The sequence below is a fragment of the Mirounga angustirostris genome, unplaced genomic scaffold (assembly GCF_029215605.1).
Source record: "Mirounga angustirostris isolate CCGP_5_RB_7025 unplaced genomic scaffold, mMirAng1.0.hap1 SCAF_1, whole genome shotgun sequence".
Taxonomy (NCBI): domain Eukaryota; kingdom Metazoa; phylum Chordata; class Mammalia; order Carnivora; family Phocidae; genus Mirounga; species Mirounga angustirostris.
The window spans coordinates 2,482,113-2,495,467 of record NW_026991709.1 but is presented as its reverse complement, the minus strand read 5'-3'; the positions used below and the strand labels follow the sequence as shown (position 1 = coordinate 2,495,467).

The 13,355-nt window shown below is 54.5% G+C and overlaps 1 protein-coding gene across 4 annotated transcripts in view; it reads left to right on the top strand.

Moving 5' to 3' along the window:
- Positions 1 to 12,044, top strand: part of AGPAT3 (1-acylglycerol-3-phosphate O-acyltransferase 3) — a 153,865-nt gene extending 141,821 nt beyond the window's left edge. For all 4 annotated transcript variants that reach the window (XM_045902378.3, XM_045902377.3, XM_045902380.3 and 1 more), the window contains 3 exons: positions 2,060 to 2,135; positions 7,155 to 7,353; positions 7,972 to 12,044. In XM_045902378.3, the coding sequence (XP_045758334.1) occupies positions 2,060 to 2,135; positions 7,155 to 7,353; positions 7,972 to 8,060 (364 nt within the window). In that variant the 3' untranslated portion in view covers positions 8,061 to 12,044. The remainder of the gene's footprint in view (positions 1 to 2,059; positions 2,136 to 7,154; positions 7,354 to 7,971) is intronic.
- Positions 12,045 to 13,355: the final 1,311 nt, after the last annotated feature.

The following is a 13,355-nucleotide window of genomic DNA, read 5'->3' as shown; positions in this document are numbered from 1 at the left end:
CACTTCATGTCAATCCCGAGCACATCTAAAACAGCAACCACACCCGGTTCCTCCCCCACCAGGAATAACTTTGTGAATGTAAAGAATAAGCCAGGGGGCTTTTTCCTCCTGAAGTTTGTAGTGGATTGGCTCAGAGGAGGTATAGGTTCTCTTATTCCATCCTCGGACGGGGAGAGAGCCCCAGGTCCTTGCCCTTAGACCTCTGGAACCAGCGGGGACTGGGTGGTCCTGGTGGCCTCCAGCCCTGGCTATGGCTCTGACCAGAACATGTGCTGTGGCCCAGGGCAGTGACAGCAGTGGTGGGCTTGGGGCCTGTCCTCACCCTCGCTGGCCCCTGGGCGGTCGGGGTGGCCCGGGGCTTGGTCTCAACCGCCCCAGGTCCCAGCCTGGAGGTGGCAGAGCTGGGCGAGCCCTCCTGGTCCGGCTCCAGAGCACCAGGTTGCACTGCTCCTCCTAGTGGACAGTCACCCCTGCCGGAGAAGACCTGTGCCTTACTCTGTTGATTGTCCCCTTTGTTGCAGAAAGCCTGGGATTATACTTTACCTAATCTTATTTTAACAGACAAGTTCTTAGAACGTCTAAAAGCTTCAGTGTGCTATTTTGTGATACTTACCTTTTGGGTATTTTGAAGGAAAGCAATATTCCAGTGAGTCCAAAACATGCTTATAATCAAACAAGACAAAGCTCTCGTCGGCCGATGGAGCTTTCCTCTTTTGAGTCCTTTTCCTGTTCCCCTCCTGGTGCAGTTGCGCTGGGGGCAAGGCCAGGGGCATTCGGTGGTGGTGGCCTGAGGCTCCCCGCGTTCATCTGGCACTTGGGGCCAGCATCCTTAAAGGGGCTTGAGTCCTCTCCGGGAGATAGGTGCTCATATATTTATTTTTTTTTATCATCCTTTTGAATTCTTATTTTATACTTTTCATACTGCGTACAGCAGACCTACACAAGGACCTGGGTGTGGTGATCCACCGCAGGATGTGGATACAAACCAGGGGAGGAGGCGGCCATCCCTCAGTGGACACCCCTTCTGAGCTTTGTCTCCTTAGCTGGGGTGCACCGGTTCCCAAGAGCTTTCGGGGTCCTCAGAGTTAGAGCATTTTTGTTTACGAGGGGTTCTACGTCTCCTTCACTCCCCGGGAGTGTAGAGTGGTTCCCAGAGGCTGCGTGAACGTGGCACCGCCCTCGCTCCCGTGTCCATGTCCTTGTTCTCGTGTCCGTTTTCATTTCAAATACAGTGAAGATCGACAGGTTATAACCCACATAAAGCAAAGCTCTCCACTTTTGGAAACAGTAGGGTTAGGATAACTTCAAACACGGAGATTTTGGCAGGCTGCTCTCACTCGGGCCCACCCGGTGGTGCCCGGCGGGAAGACCACCGCCCTGGTCATTCCTGCTCCCGTGTGTCCCTAGCGTCCCCTGCTGGCGGCCTCGGGTACTGCGGCTGCCGTGGGGCGCCCTCTTGCCCTGCTTGTCTCCCCCAAGACACCTGCGCTCCTGGGCGGGTGATCCCGCTGGTGATTAGGGTCATAAGTAAGTGTCACCGAAGTCAGCTATTTGTGAGTTAAGATTAAAGTTCTGAATCTCTATTGCTTTTCATATTTGGAGCAAGTAGATTTCCTTTGTGAACTACATAATCCTCTTTGCCTAATGGAAGACGCTCTCAGTTTTGATTATTTCTGAAGAATGGACTATTAGGAAAGACCAAAACTCCTGCTGGAGCTCACAAGTGCACACCCTTCTCAGTGGAAACGGGGGCGTGGTCTGTTCCATTAAACTGCCCGTGAGCCCCCCCCACCCCCGTGAAAAGTGTTGGCTGTGCCTTGGGGAAGAACACACCTCCCTGCCCTCCCTCCGTGGCCCCTGCTGCCCCGCGGGCCAGGTGCCAGCTGCTCTGCGCGCCGGCTGAATGCCTTGGATGTGTGTGTGGTTTTAGAACTTGAGAGTGAGGCCCGACCAGAAAAGGTGGGGCCGGCGAGTCCCCCCCACCACGCAGCGACTGCTCCCCTGTTTGATGCCATCCCACGGGTAAGTCACCGTGCTTTCAATCTTCTTACCCGAACAGGAGATTTCCTCTGGAAGAGATCCCACTGGATGAGAAGGAAGCGGCTCAGTGGCTTCATAAACTGTACCAGGAGAAGGTAAAGGCACACGGCTCTCCCCTCCCCCGGGGTCTCGGGAAGAGGTTTCCGAGGGGCGGCGCACGGGGCAGGCGGGTCACGCGTGCGGATTTCCGGAGACGGGAGGACCGTGTCGCTCTCAAACACTTTCTACCTTCTTTCCAGTGTCTTTCTTAACTTGTGAGAAATCAACACACTAGAGGAAGGTGTAAAGGATGGCATGGTCTTTACACAGCCGTGGCTGATCACATTTTGCCACATTTGGTTCATCTTTTCATGTAAAAACTGATAGATCCACAGCCTACATGTATCGTGTGTGTGTGTGTGTGTGTGTGTGATTTATAGAAGAGACACAGTCTAGGTGACATGAAGAGATCCGTGGGCCAAGCACACCATTCCTTCTCCATTCCCCTGAAATGTGCCACTGGCTTGTTTTAGATACACAAACATACAGGACACAGTATCTTCATCTTCAGCATTGCGGGGGGCTTAGAGAATGACAAGATCCTTTCCACATACAACAAATATCCTTTTAAAGGCACTGGTGAGCTTTTAAGGAAATAAGGGTCAGAGAAGAACTTGGAGCTGAAAATCAGGTCATGAGCCTGTGAACCAGGAATGCCACACTCCTGCAAGTGGCATTTGCTGGTCCCCTTACCCTGGAGTCCTGAGTTTTAATGCCTACCTGGAAACAGAAGAGAGGGGTTTGACCTCATTCCAAGCAGGAACTCACCTCGCACAGTGAACTGAAAGAAACATACCTGCCAGCACAGGGAAATGACTTTGACGCTCACCTTTCTCCTCTTGGTCTCAACAAGGTCTCCCTGATAATTCATAATCACAGGTCGGCCCTCAGAGGGGCTTGGGGTTTGAATTTATCCTAGCAATATAGTTCAGGGAGAACAAAGCCAAAATATCAACCCAACAAGTGGTTCCAGGCAAACCATTCCAGAGTTCCTGAGAGAAGCACATGCAGGACTGGAAGAACACAGGTAAAATCCTGCTGGAGATGAGCATGTAACCAGACCACGAGCACAGGGCGCAGAGACACAGAACAGAAGAGGTAAACTCTCCAAACACTTCAGCCAGTGGATCAACAGAGACTAAAATCAGTATGTTTGAAGTGGTTGAGCACAAAGAAGGAACTGAAAACAAAAGAGCAATACCGACAGAAAAAAGACAGATTTGAGAAAAACCAAGTAGAATTTATAGGCAGCAAAAATCTAGGCACTGACAGTAAAATTTTAATTAATAGATTAAATGGCAGATTTGATACAGCTGAAGAGAGAGTAAACTGGAAGATTGAGAAGAAATTGCTCAGAATGTGGCACAGAGGAAGTGCAAACATAAAAGGAAGTTGAGAAGACACAGAGGGCAGACCCAGAGGTCCAATATGTAACTATGGGCAGGTCCAGAAAGAGACAAGAGTGGTGAAGAGCAGGTGTCACAGATGACAAATGTAGAGCTTCTGGAATTCCTCAGGTTCAAGAAACGCAAGTCTGGAACAGGGTAAATAAAGAGAAATCCAACCACCCCCCACCCCCCACTTATCGATGAAATTGCAGAACACGAAAGACAATGAGAAGATCTTAGAGTAACCGGAGAGAAAAGACATACTTCCTTCGAGGGAATGATCGTGAAGTTGACATTAGACACATCTTACTATGTGTCAGGATCTCTTCTAAATGTCTTATACATGTTTTATCCTCGTAATAATCTCTCTCTCACACACACACACACTGACATACACATACATTATACGTGCACAGACATAATAAAAATAGAGTAAGCCCAGAGAGAATAGAACAAATAAAATAATAAAAATAGCATAAATCATTTTAACAGAAAGCAAAGCTACAAAAGAGTGAATCAACTGTACCAAATGCTTTTAAAAAAAAAAAACCTAATAAAATAGAAAGCCATGGGCAAGAGTGACCCATTAGAAGAGTGATAGCATTGATAGGAATGAAAAGATAAGCCAACCAAGGGGCAGAGGAGAATAATATGAGAGTAGCGTCACTAACTTTATGCTCATACATTTGAAAACTTAGGTAAAATGTATGATTTCCAAGAATACAACTCTCTCTGGATGAAAAATAAAGCCTACGTGAAGAAGAAATGCAGCATGTGTGATCAAGTAGATAGAAAGGCAGATGGATCTTGAACACACTAGGTTGCAAAGAAGAATCCATCTTGGAATCCACGGCAACATGTGAGAGTTTAAAACTCTTACAATAGACATTTGTGAGCAACAGTATTTTCAACACAAGAGGAAAAATAATGTAACAGTGCATTGTTGGGAAATAGGACATTGTGTGTGTTCATTTGCGATAATTCAGTCGCAATGAACAAACTGCATATCATCAGCAGAACCAGATCACGGGGACATAATGTGCAAATACATAATGTGCAAGCACGCACATGCTCCGTGCAGAAGGCGGCGTGGCGTACGGGCCGTGCACAGACTGTGTTCACGCGCACACGCCTGTTCAGTGCATGTGTGAACAGTGTCGGGGGGGGGGACAGAGGGGCCCAGCCAGGACACAGCGGCCTCTGGAGGTGACAGAGTAGGGGCCTCATCTCTGTCCCTAAGGTTCACTTTCTAGAATCATCTAACACAGATGCAGCAAGTGGCAAGGTTTGACATATATGACTTTTGGGGGGTGTTTTTCTATTATTTGCCATGTTTTTCTATACTACTGAAAATACATAATAACATTTTCAGTTGTTTTTTGTGTCACAATTAATTTACATCAAGGGTGCCATACTATATGTGAGGTGTTCTATTTTTTCTTCTGTCAGTCACCATGGTGTTTGTACCTGTCAGCATTGACGTAATAGATTTAATTCACTCCTTTTATTTTTTTAAGAAGGTCTTTTTCTATTGCCCTTTTTTTTTAGAGAAGGGAGGGAGGGGCAGAGGGCGAGAGAGAATCCCAAGCAGGCTCCGCACCCAGCACGGAGCCCAACGCTGGGCTCTGTCCCACGACCCTGAGATCAGGACCTGAGCTGAAACCAAGAGTCGGACGCTTAACCGACTGAGCCCCCCAGGCGCCCCTGTTTTTTTTTTTTTTTTTTTAAGATTTTATTTATTTGCGAGAGAGAATGAGAGACAGAGAGCATGAGAGGGAGGAGGGTCAGAGGGAGAAGCAGACTCCCTGCCGAGCAGGGAGCCCGATACGGGACTCGATCCCGGGACTCCAGGATCATGACCTGAGCTGAAGGCAGTCGCTTAACCAACTGAGCCACCCAGGCGCCCCCCTGTTTTTAATTTAAGTAAACTCTACCCCCAGCATGGGGCTCGCGCTCAAGACCCTGACCACACGCTTTGCCGGCTGAGCCAGCCAGGCGCTCCTGCCTCACTCCTCCCCCACAGGGAGACAGGGAGACAGCCGTGCTAGTCCTTCATCTTCCTGTCTGTGAACAGGTAGGCTGTGTCCCCCTTTGCAGAGCGTGTCTCCGAGACACACTCACGCTGTAACCTGTGGGCATAGCCTCTCTGCACTTCGCGGAATTGTTCTGAGCTGCGCTTCAAAGAGACCGCCCAGTTTGCGTCCCGCAGCTGAGCGTGAGATGCCCCTTGTGAGTAGAGGGTCCGGATGGCCCCTGCCAGGCAAGATGCAGACCCTGCAGTGACCAGCCTCGGCACTTTGATCCTGATGCAACAGACAGCTTCCGAGAGGCATTGATGGCTCCCGCCTTTGGTTATTCACCTGTTAGCTCCAGTCGTAACCTGGAGCCGGACCACAGAGTTCGTGCCATGCGGTTTTCCCGTTCCGCAGATGTGGGAGCTGACTGGCGGGTGCCGGCAGGGGGGGCGTCCCGGGCCTCCCGGTCTCTTGCCCTCACTCCTGCCGCACACTCGCTGCATGATCGGAACGGCGGGCAGTGGGGCGGTGAGGGAAATGGGACAGAGTCCTGAGTCCAGTGCTCTTCCTTCCTGGCCACTCGTGTCTGGGCCACGGTGACCGAGTGCCTGCCAGGCTTCCGGGAGGGGACACAGGTGGATGCGGTTGGGGGGTCTGCAGGCGGTGGTGGTGAGACCCTCTCTGCAGTTCCAGCAGAGGCTGGCGAGGGGAAGGAGGAGGTGGGTCAGGCGCGGAGTCGGGAGGAGGCGAGGACATGAGCTCTGAGAGCCAGCCCCACGGGATGGCCTCCGCCGGCCGGGCCCAGCATTTCCTCTCCGGGAACGAGTCCGAGTGTCCCCGTGTGCCGCGGGTGAGCACTGCTTCCCCGACACGCGTGGCAGACACGCGCCACATGCATGTGTGTGTACCAGCTACGCCTCCTGGACTGGGTCCCCGTTCAGAAAGGTATGGAGCTGCCGTCTGGAAGAAGCCGCGGACCCCGAATGCATGTGGTGGGTCCCCAGGACGGTGGGCGAGCTGAGCTCACCTCCCCGACCCTCCCAACACCTGCGAGCAGGATCCTGCCACCATTCCCGGGTGTAGACGTGGGGCCAAGCCAGCGGCATGTCAAGGCAGTGGGCTGGGGTGAGGGGCTCCCGGAGAGGCCCCCGGGAAGCAAGGGGTGCCCACAGGAGGGGATGCGGTGACAGGAGATGGCCCGGCCCCAGGCACGGCTGCCGTGGCTGCAGAGAGGTGTGCCGAGGGGGGCGTGCATGCGTGTGCACCTCTTCCACCAGTGAAATGCTCTGGCAGCTCGTCTCCCTGCGCTCACCTGCTTCTTAGCCTCCTGTCCGGAGACAGAGGAAGGAGAGCTGAGGTCGCTTTTCATGGGCAATGTAGTAGGTGCAGACGATGGTGGGACTGGTGCCCAGGCCTCTGGGCCCCCAGCCAGTCAAGGCCGCTGCCCCACCAGCCCACCCTCAGGAGGTAGCCGGAGGCGACCAGGGGCCGGAGGCGCCTGCATGAGCCCGGCTTTCTTCGAGCTTCCACAAGGGTCCTGCCATCCCCGACCCATCGCACACACAGTAGTTGCTTTATTGATGGGAACGTGGATGGTGGAGTCATTTCTATCGTCAGCCCTCAGCCCTTGTGGTAGGAGAGCATCTAAAGCCGCGTGTTCTCCCTCTTTCAGGACGCCTTGCAGGAGACGTACAACCAGAAGGGCGTGTTTCCGGGGCAGCAGTTCAAACCCCCCCGCCGGCCGTGGACGCTCCTGAACTTCCTCTCCTGGGCCACGGTCCTCCTGTCTCCTCTCTTCAGTTGCGTCTTGGGTGTCTTTGCAAGTGGCTCGCCCCTCCTGATCCTGACATTCCTGGGGTTCGTCGGGGCAGGTAACGAATGCGAGTAACACAAGCTCGAGCTGGGGGCCTTCCGTGCTCCAGCCACGGCGCCCGAGCCCGGGGGCCGTCGAGGTGGCCGGCCCGTAGGGAGCAGGCTCCACCTGGAGTCATTCCGGCCTCTGTCCACTAAGCCATAGGGTCGTGTGGACCACAGCCACGTCCCGGGGCCGTCTCCCTACAAACCGACCGGCCACCGGCTCTCAGGGCATCAGCATCGTATGCTGCAGCTGGGCGGGCCCCGTGTCTGCATGGTGACCGTCTGAGGGTCTCTGAGGACATGGGCATTACTCGACAGCCCTGCACAGTCCTGGGCTCTCGGGACTCCCCCGGAACCTTCGCAGACGGACAGGCACCCGTCTGTGCCAGGCATCTTGCAGGGCGCGGCAGCCCCACCAGGCCCATGGCCACCTCCTGCTCCCACCCCCGGAGCCCCCCAGACAGGCTGGCCCCTGCGGTGGGAGGGGGGAGGGAGCGGGGAGAGGGCTGGCCTGCAGTCCCCACGGGGGCGGTGGGGGAAGGTCAGAGGCAAAAGTCGGGAACCCCCGATATCAGTTTTCCAATTGGATGGCTAAGCGACCTGTCTAACCTTGCCTTTTTCCTATTTTAAAGCTTCCTTTGGAGTCCGCCGACTAATAGGAGTAACTGAAATAGAAAAAGGCTCTAGCTACGGAAACCAAGAATTTAAGAAAAAGGAATAATTACTGGCTGTGATTGCACATACATAACCTGACGGTGGTATCCAATTAACTCAATTAAAAACAGAACAACACACACAGATCGGAACAAAAGACCCTTAGAAACTATTTTTCGTATTAACTGGTGACTAATATTGACCAGTAAACCTTGAGCCAAGAGTGAAGCCGTCGGAGGCCCGCAGACAAAGACTCTGGCTACGCCCCTGCACAGTGGGTGAGAGTCCACCACGGAGCTGGGCGCGGGAGCACGTGTGTGCGGGGGCGGGGGGCGGCCACTCCTGGGATCACCAGTCCCGCCCCGATGTCATCTCGAGAGGACTCTGCCTGCCAGAGGGAGCCTGTGGATGCTTTCTCTTCTTAAACTTAGATCCCATTTTTGTTTTTATCGGTTATTTCGGGAACTCACCCTGGCCCTTCGCCTCCTCCCCCCACCCCAGCAAACCTTCCCCTGCTCTCCCAGGATGGAGGATTTGCAGGTCCCAGGCCCCCGAAGTGCCCACCTGTCCTGCCCAGCACCGCCCCTTCGCTCCGGCCGGTGGGGTGGGCGCGCAGAGCATTCTCGGGGGGACAAGCACACGCCGAGTGTCGGATGGACGGGTAGCCCCATTTCACTGTCAGACCACGGCTTGCCCGTTTCCCCCCAACCCCGTGTGTAAGTACCTTACATCTGTTTTTATAGTGAAGGGGCCCCTTCCCCCGGTACCTGAAGCCCCCGTCCCTCTTTCTCCCTGCGGCCTCCACGGGGCTACACCCCTGTCCCCGGTGCCGGGAGAGGGCTGCCCTGCAGCCCACAGGGCTCTTGGATGCTCGTTTAAAAGTATGTCACCATCAAACCTTGCTTCTGGAGGTGGTTGGAGACTGTTCACTTGGAGCTCGTTGGCTTCTAGAGGTTTTATTTTTACAGTTGGTCTATTGATGGCTCTCCGCTCCCTGATGCAAAGTAGAGGTGGTGAGCCTCCCCCAACTCCGCCAGCCTCCCTTTCCCAAGCAGGTGCTGGGGCCCCGGGGGTGGCCTGCCCCTGTGTGGCGGGTGTCACCCCTGGGGCTTGGGGGCACTGCTCCCCCCTGCTCCCCCCGCCATGGGGTGTCTCCCCGTGACCTGACTTGGGCCCGCGGCCCAGGGGAGCTGCGTGTTCTGCAGATGGAGGCGTGGGGCTGGGGCCGCTGGGCTGGTGGAGGGAGGTGCACGGGGGGCCCCCGGCACCCGCCTCCTGGGTCCCAGCTCAAGCATCCCGCTGCACGCCCCGCCTGCGTTGGACTTCCTTCCTAAACCTCAGGCGTGCTGTTTGCAAGTCACACTCCCCTCGCCCTGTTTAGCCAGGGAAGGAAAACTAGCGGTGTTAGTCTGGTGCCCTGTAACCAGCATTCCGAAGAGAGGCCCGCTGCGTTTTCTAGGAGAGGAGGTGGAGGAAAGGGATGGGAACAATAGAAACTAAACTGGACAAATAACTATGCATCAGCCCTTAGGTCTGTGTTTTGGGAGGACTTCTCGAGACTGCACACGCTCTTTAGGAGGACAATGCTGGATTCTGTGTGGTCGCCGTGGGGCAGGGCGAGACCGAGCACAGCCCCCGCGAGGCTGCAGGGCTGAGGCAGGACCGCCCCCCTCCCTGGCCGCTCAGACCCCGCACTGCAGGGAGGGACTGCCTTAGGTTCTTTCCCTTCACCGGGCGAGCTGCTTGCCTGTCCCCGTCTGTGTATGTCACTAACTCACTAGCACCTGGGACGTTTTGGAACAGCCGTGGGGCACCGCCGTGCAGACGCATCACCTACAAGACGCAGTTTAGATCTCCCACCTGTTAACCCTAGCTCTCGTTGCCCGGAGAAGTTCTCTCCCCTGGGAACCCCTGTGCGCCGGGGGAGTCTGCCCGGAGTCGCTGAGCGAGCCGCGCGGACTCCCGTTCGCACGGAGACCCAGGCCAGCGCAGGTTTTAAATCTCAGTGATTCCCTTCCAATCTAACAGATGAGCTTGTGCACTTGATGCCAAGACCTTGAGAGCAATAAAATCTATACCATGAATGTTTGGGGTTTTTTGTTTGTTTTTGGAGGGGGATGGAGTTGCTTTTCATCCACTTCAGAAGGAAAAGGAACAGGAACTCCTTTAATTTTTAAAATAAATCAGAATAGTGCTTTTCTTTTCCCTTTACGCCCTACAACTGAGTTTCCTCTGTTGCTGACGTCATGTCCAAATTAAGGCCGAATGCTTGGACCGTGTGGGCTGGCCGCGGTTGGGGTGCACTCAGGCGCCGGGCCCTGGGCATCCCCCGCGGGCACCCTACAGGCTGAGCTCGGAGCCTGGGGGCCGCTGGTGGCTCCTCCCTCGGCTCAGACCCACGCCCGGCTCTCGGGCACCTTCCCCGCGTGCACCTCGGCCCTGCCCAGTGAGTGCAGTTCGGGTCGTGGTCACTACCCATGTGTCCAGCTGAGGAGAGGACCCCAGCTTGTTTACCCCCCTCTGGGGAGTTCCAGGGGCTCCTAAGGTGCCATGGCGGCTACCAGCACCTGGGGACTCTGATAGCAGTGTAAGTGACCGTCCCCACTGCATGGGGCTAGGAGGCGCTGGGGAAGGGCTTAGCTGGTCAGAAAGAAAGCGTGTCCTCATTTGCGATTAATCCAAAGGAAGAAGTGACCCTGGCCATCCAGTGCTTGGTGGCAGCATGGCCCTCCCTGAGGTGTCCCTGCAGTCCCTGTCCTCAAGAAGCACAGCGTCTAGTTGAAGAGATGAGTTCTGAATATACAAACCACTAAATAGCAACATAAAACAACCATGTAAGCAGCACTTAGTTATAAACAATGACGTATGGGCACTGACCCATCTTGAATCTCCACCTGTCTGTCCCTCTGACCCCCCTCTGTGCCCCAAGGCATGAGAACCTTTCCTTCCACTCGTTTAGTTACTGAGCATTAGGTTGAGCTGAGCAAAGAGTGGAGTATGCAATTCGAGAGCGGTCTCCAGGCTGTCCGTGTCCCCGTGGCCACCGCTGGGGGTCAGATTTGGGGTGAAGAATAAGTCACTCTCTGCATGTTGCTTTGTCTCTGCTGAGACGCTTAGAGGACAAGCCGCACAATCTTTCCAGCCCGCTGATTTTCAGCCCAACTGTTCAACCTTGTGCATAAGCTCATGCTTCCAAGTTCTCCCCGATACCAGCATGCTCTCCCCAGCACGCAGCGCTCAGCGTCCCATGGTGTCACGTGGCTTCTAACCCTTCCGCAGTGTAACGAGGCTTGGGGTGACAACGGTGGGCCTGGCGTGCCCACCTGCTTCCTCTCTGGACACAGTACGTCCGTGGCCCAGGTGCCTGCCCCTTTCTCTAGCGAGTGAGCTCCTGCAGGAAAGTGAGCCTCGGTGAGTGCCTGCGCCGTGGGGCAGCCGGGGCGCACGCGGACATTCGGGGTCCACGTCCTCGTCTGTCAGGGCTGGCACACCCCAGCCCAGGGACGGGTTGGGGGCAGAAGACGTCACACCGTGTTCTGCTTGGCTGAGGGGTGGACACACGTGAGCTCAGTTTTACCACGAGCATTTGCTGCGGTCCAATTCCGTGACGGTGTCATTCCCATAAGCTGCTTGGGGACATAAAGGACAAGAGCACTGTTAGGGGACTGAGGAGATGGCCAGAGAAGTGGACACCAGTCAGCCCTGTCAGCAGCTGAATGTTCTTTTCAAAGACAATTGAATTGCTTAACATTTTTATGCTCTGTAATGACACGTTCACCTGGACTTTTCTTTTCTCATAAACTCTTCCGTTTCTTAACTTTCTGTTGCAAAAGTGATGGGACAGACGTCGAACTGTGAATGAGGCCCTGAAATGCACTAAGCCGTGTTAAATTAAACCTGAGCTACTTGATGCCATGAAGAAATGCATCCGATCTGCTTGTATTTATTGTCTCAGACCTGTAAGATTTGTACGTTGTGACAATCAAATGTGACTCGCCTCAATGCCGGGAAATTCCACTGGCTTCTTAACCATAAAGACCGTCCGCAAGTACTGTAACTGTAAATGAGCATCTCTCTCTGGAAAACCACGCAAACCCCCGACTCGGTGCGTGCGACGGACGTCGGGGTTCTTTTTCTATTACTGATGATCGGTCCTACCTGACTGTCGGCCAGTTTCTAAGTGATGAATTCTATACAGGGTGCAAATGTACTATATGGATGTTTCCTTTTGTACACTTCATTTTTACAAGTTTTGCTACTCACAAGCTTTATGTAGTCGAGGATAGCGGTATTTTTGGCCAGTGGGGCCTGTGGGGACGGGGTGGGGATGGGCGAGCTAGCTGAGATTTTACCAGCCTGCGTCCCAAACAGCCGGCCACGTTTGCCGCGCTCTGTGGAGATCACTCTGCACGTGGGCGCGTGCGGGCCCGCCGAGCGGTGGTACTTTCTAGATAAAATGCTGCGGGCGCCACGTGCGCCTCTTAACATTGCTGCTGTTGGCAGAGAGCGAGGAGACATCCGTGAACGTCGTCTCCGGCGGGTCCCCTGGGGAGGCGGTGGACGCCCGGGCCGCCACCCACAGCGACCGCCCCCGCGGGGGCCGCTCTAGCTGGGGCCGTCTGCTGGGGGCGCTTCCCACGCTTCTCCATTTCATGTAAGATGCTTTCGGAAGGGAAATCGGAAAGGAGAGTGAGCATCTGGCGAGGGCACAGGAGAGAATCAGCTGGGGCACAAGGTGCTCAGTGCCCTGTGCCTAAACGCGGGTCTTAAAAGCCATCAAGGACAAAAAGGTTTTCCAAAGTAGGCATGTATATATCAAAAATTATTTTTTTGTAACAACAAAATCGTTCTGTGGAGAAAATCGAGGAACAATTTTTCTTCTTTATAAAGAAAAGAACTCTTGTTAGAACCAAGAGCTATTCCAGGTTCTCATTTGTCTGTCTTGTGAAAATAAATCGAGCTGAAAGAGTCGTGGTGCGTCCTGTGCTCGGGCAGCAGCCCCCGGTGAGGTGCTTTCCTGCCCTGCCCCCTCGGGGCTGTGGCGGCGGGGACGGGGCCACGTCCACGCTCCGCTCAGGCCACCTGAGACCAGGCTCAGATGGGCTCTCCCGAAAGCCCCACATCTAGACTCACTTTAAAAACTGTTCGTGGGGCGCCTGGGTGGCTCAGTCGGTTAAGCGACTGCCTTCGGCTCAGGTCACGATCCCGGAGTCCCGGGATCGAGTCTGGCATTGGGCTCCCTGCTCGGCAGGGAGTCTGCTTCTCCCTCTGACCCTCCCCTCTCTCATGCTCTTTATCTCATTCTCTCTCTCAAATAAAAAAATAAATAAATAAAAAACAACAAAACTGTTAGTCTCAGAGG